The sequence below is a fragment of the Sinocyclocheilus anshuiensis genome, unplaced genomic scaffold, assembly GCF_001515605.1.
Source record: "Sinocyclocheilus anshuiensis isolate Anshui unplaced genomic scaffold, SAMN03320099.WGS_v1.1 scaffold338, whole genome shotgun sequence".
NCBI lineage: Eukaryota > Metazoa > Chordata > Actinopteri > Cypriniformes > Cyprinidae > Sinocyclocheilus > Sinocyclocheilus anshuiensis.
Genome location: NW_015542339.1, coordinates 882,209 through 883,508, shown reverse-complemented (window position 1 = coordinate 883,508; position 1,300 = coordinate 882,209). Strand labels below are relative to the sequence as shown.

Below are 1,300 nucleotides of genomic sequence, written 5' to 3'. Positions count from 1 at the left end.
CAATCAGAGTCTCATCTCCCATTCCCTTTAAGAGCCAGTTGCGCTCGTGCCATGGCGGATTCGCTATTTACACGGCTGAATTTGCAAGCGCAAAGACAGAACGCGTCTCAAGAGAGGAAACGGAGCTGCTTGTGCGCGAGCAAATAGGTAGCCTAATTCTGATACATGCAATGACTATCCATTATGACGTGTAGGCATTTTTATATTTATGTAGCCTACGCAATAATAATCTTTTATATTGCAATCCTTTAATTTTTAATATTTGACATCCCAGCAAGCAATTTTGCGTTTAAAAGACGTCTATTAGACGTCTAAATATAGCCTAGACGTCTAGGCTAAAACGAGGCTAAATTTGGGCTGTCAGTGAAAATCTAATAGACGTCTAATCATAGCCCATTTATAGACTAGTCATCAATTAGATGGCTATTAAACGACTACATATATACGTCTAATAGACGGTGAATATGGGTCTAGGCTAAAACGAGGCTAAATTTGGGCTGTCAGTGAAAATCTAATAGACGTCTAATCATAGCCCATTTATAGACTAGTCATCAAATAGACGGCTATTAAACGACTACATATATACGTCTAATAGACGGTGTATATGCGTCTAGGCTAAAACAAGGCTAAATTTGGGCTGTCAGTGAAAATCTAATAGACGTCTAATCATAGCCCATTTATAGACTAGTCATCAATTAGATGGCTATTAAACGACTACATATATACGTCTAATAGACAACAAAATGGCAATCCATCCATACAGCTTTTATTAAGAAAAATAACATTTAAAAATAACAATAACATAAAACACCATTCAGTGTGTTAAAAAAGAGAGAAGCTCTCTGGTAAATGTTGTGTGTTTTATACACATACCTCTAATGACCGAGAACAGTGCAGTCTTTTCAAATGCCTCTTTCTGCAGCGGACCACCCCCCTTCATGTTGAATTTGGACATGAGGGAATTTTTTTAAAACCCTAAAATATAATACAGATTGAGGTGGTTAACAATTGCAGACAAAGTTTGACATTTCAAAATGACCAGTAAAGGAATTCTTTTTTAAATTTCTGATTTGCGTTGTAACTTATTGAGTATTGACACCACAATGTTTGATTAATGTGGCAAGATTTGTAGGCTTTACCTGTCCAGCATCCTTCTGTAACTGTCTTTGAGGTTTCTTCCTTCAACTCTGCACAACTTTGACACCTGAATAACACATGCCAATGTCAGGCGGGTAGTATTATATGCGTCCGTGTACACGTGTTTACCAACCTTAAACACTGATGCCCATTGACCTGCAAG

At 37.5% G+C, this 1,300-nt stretch overlaps 1 protein-coding gene across 1 annotated transcript in view; it reads left to right on the top strand.

Annotated features, from left to right (window-relative positions):
• Window positions 1–1,201, top strand: part of LOC107691199 (CD276 antigen homolog) — an 8,922-nt gene extending 7,721 nt beyond the window's left edge. Inside the window, exon 5 of the mRNA XM_016489696.1 lies at window positions 1,133–1,201. Coding sequence (XP_016345182.1) covers window positions 1,133–1,201 — 69 coding nt within the window. The remainder of the gene's footprint in view (window positions 1–1,132) is intronic.
• Window positions 1,202–1,300: the final 99 nt, after the last annotated feature.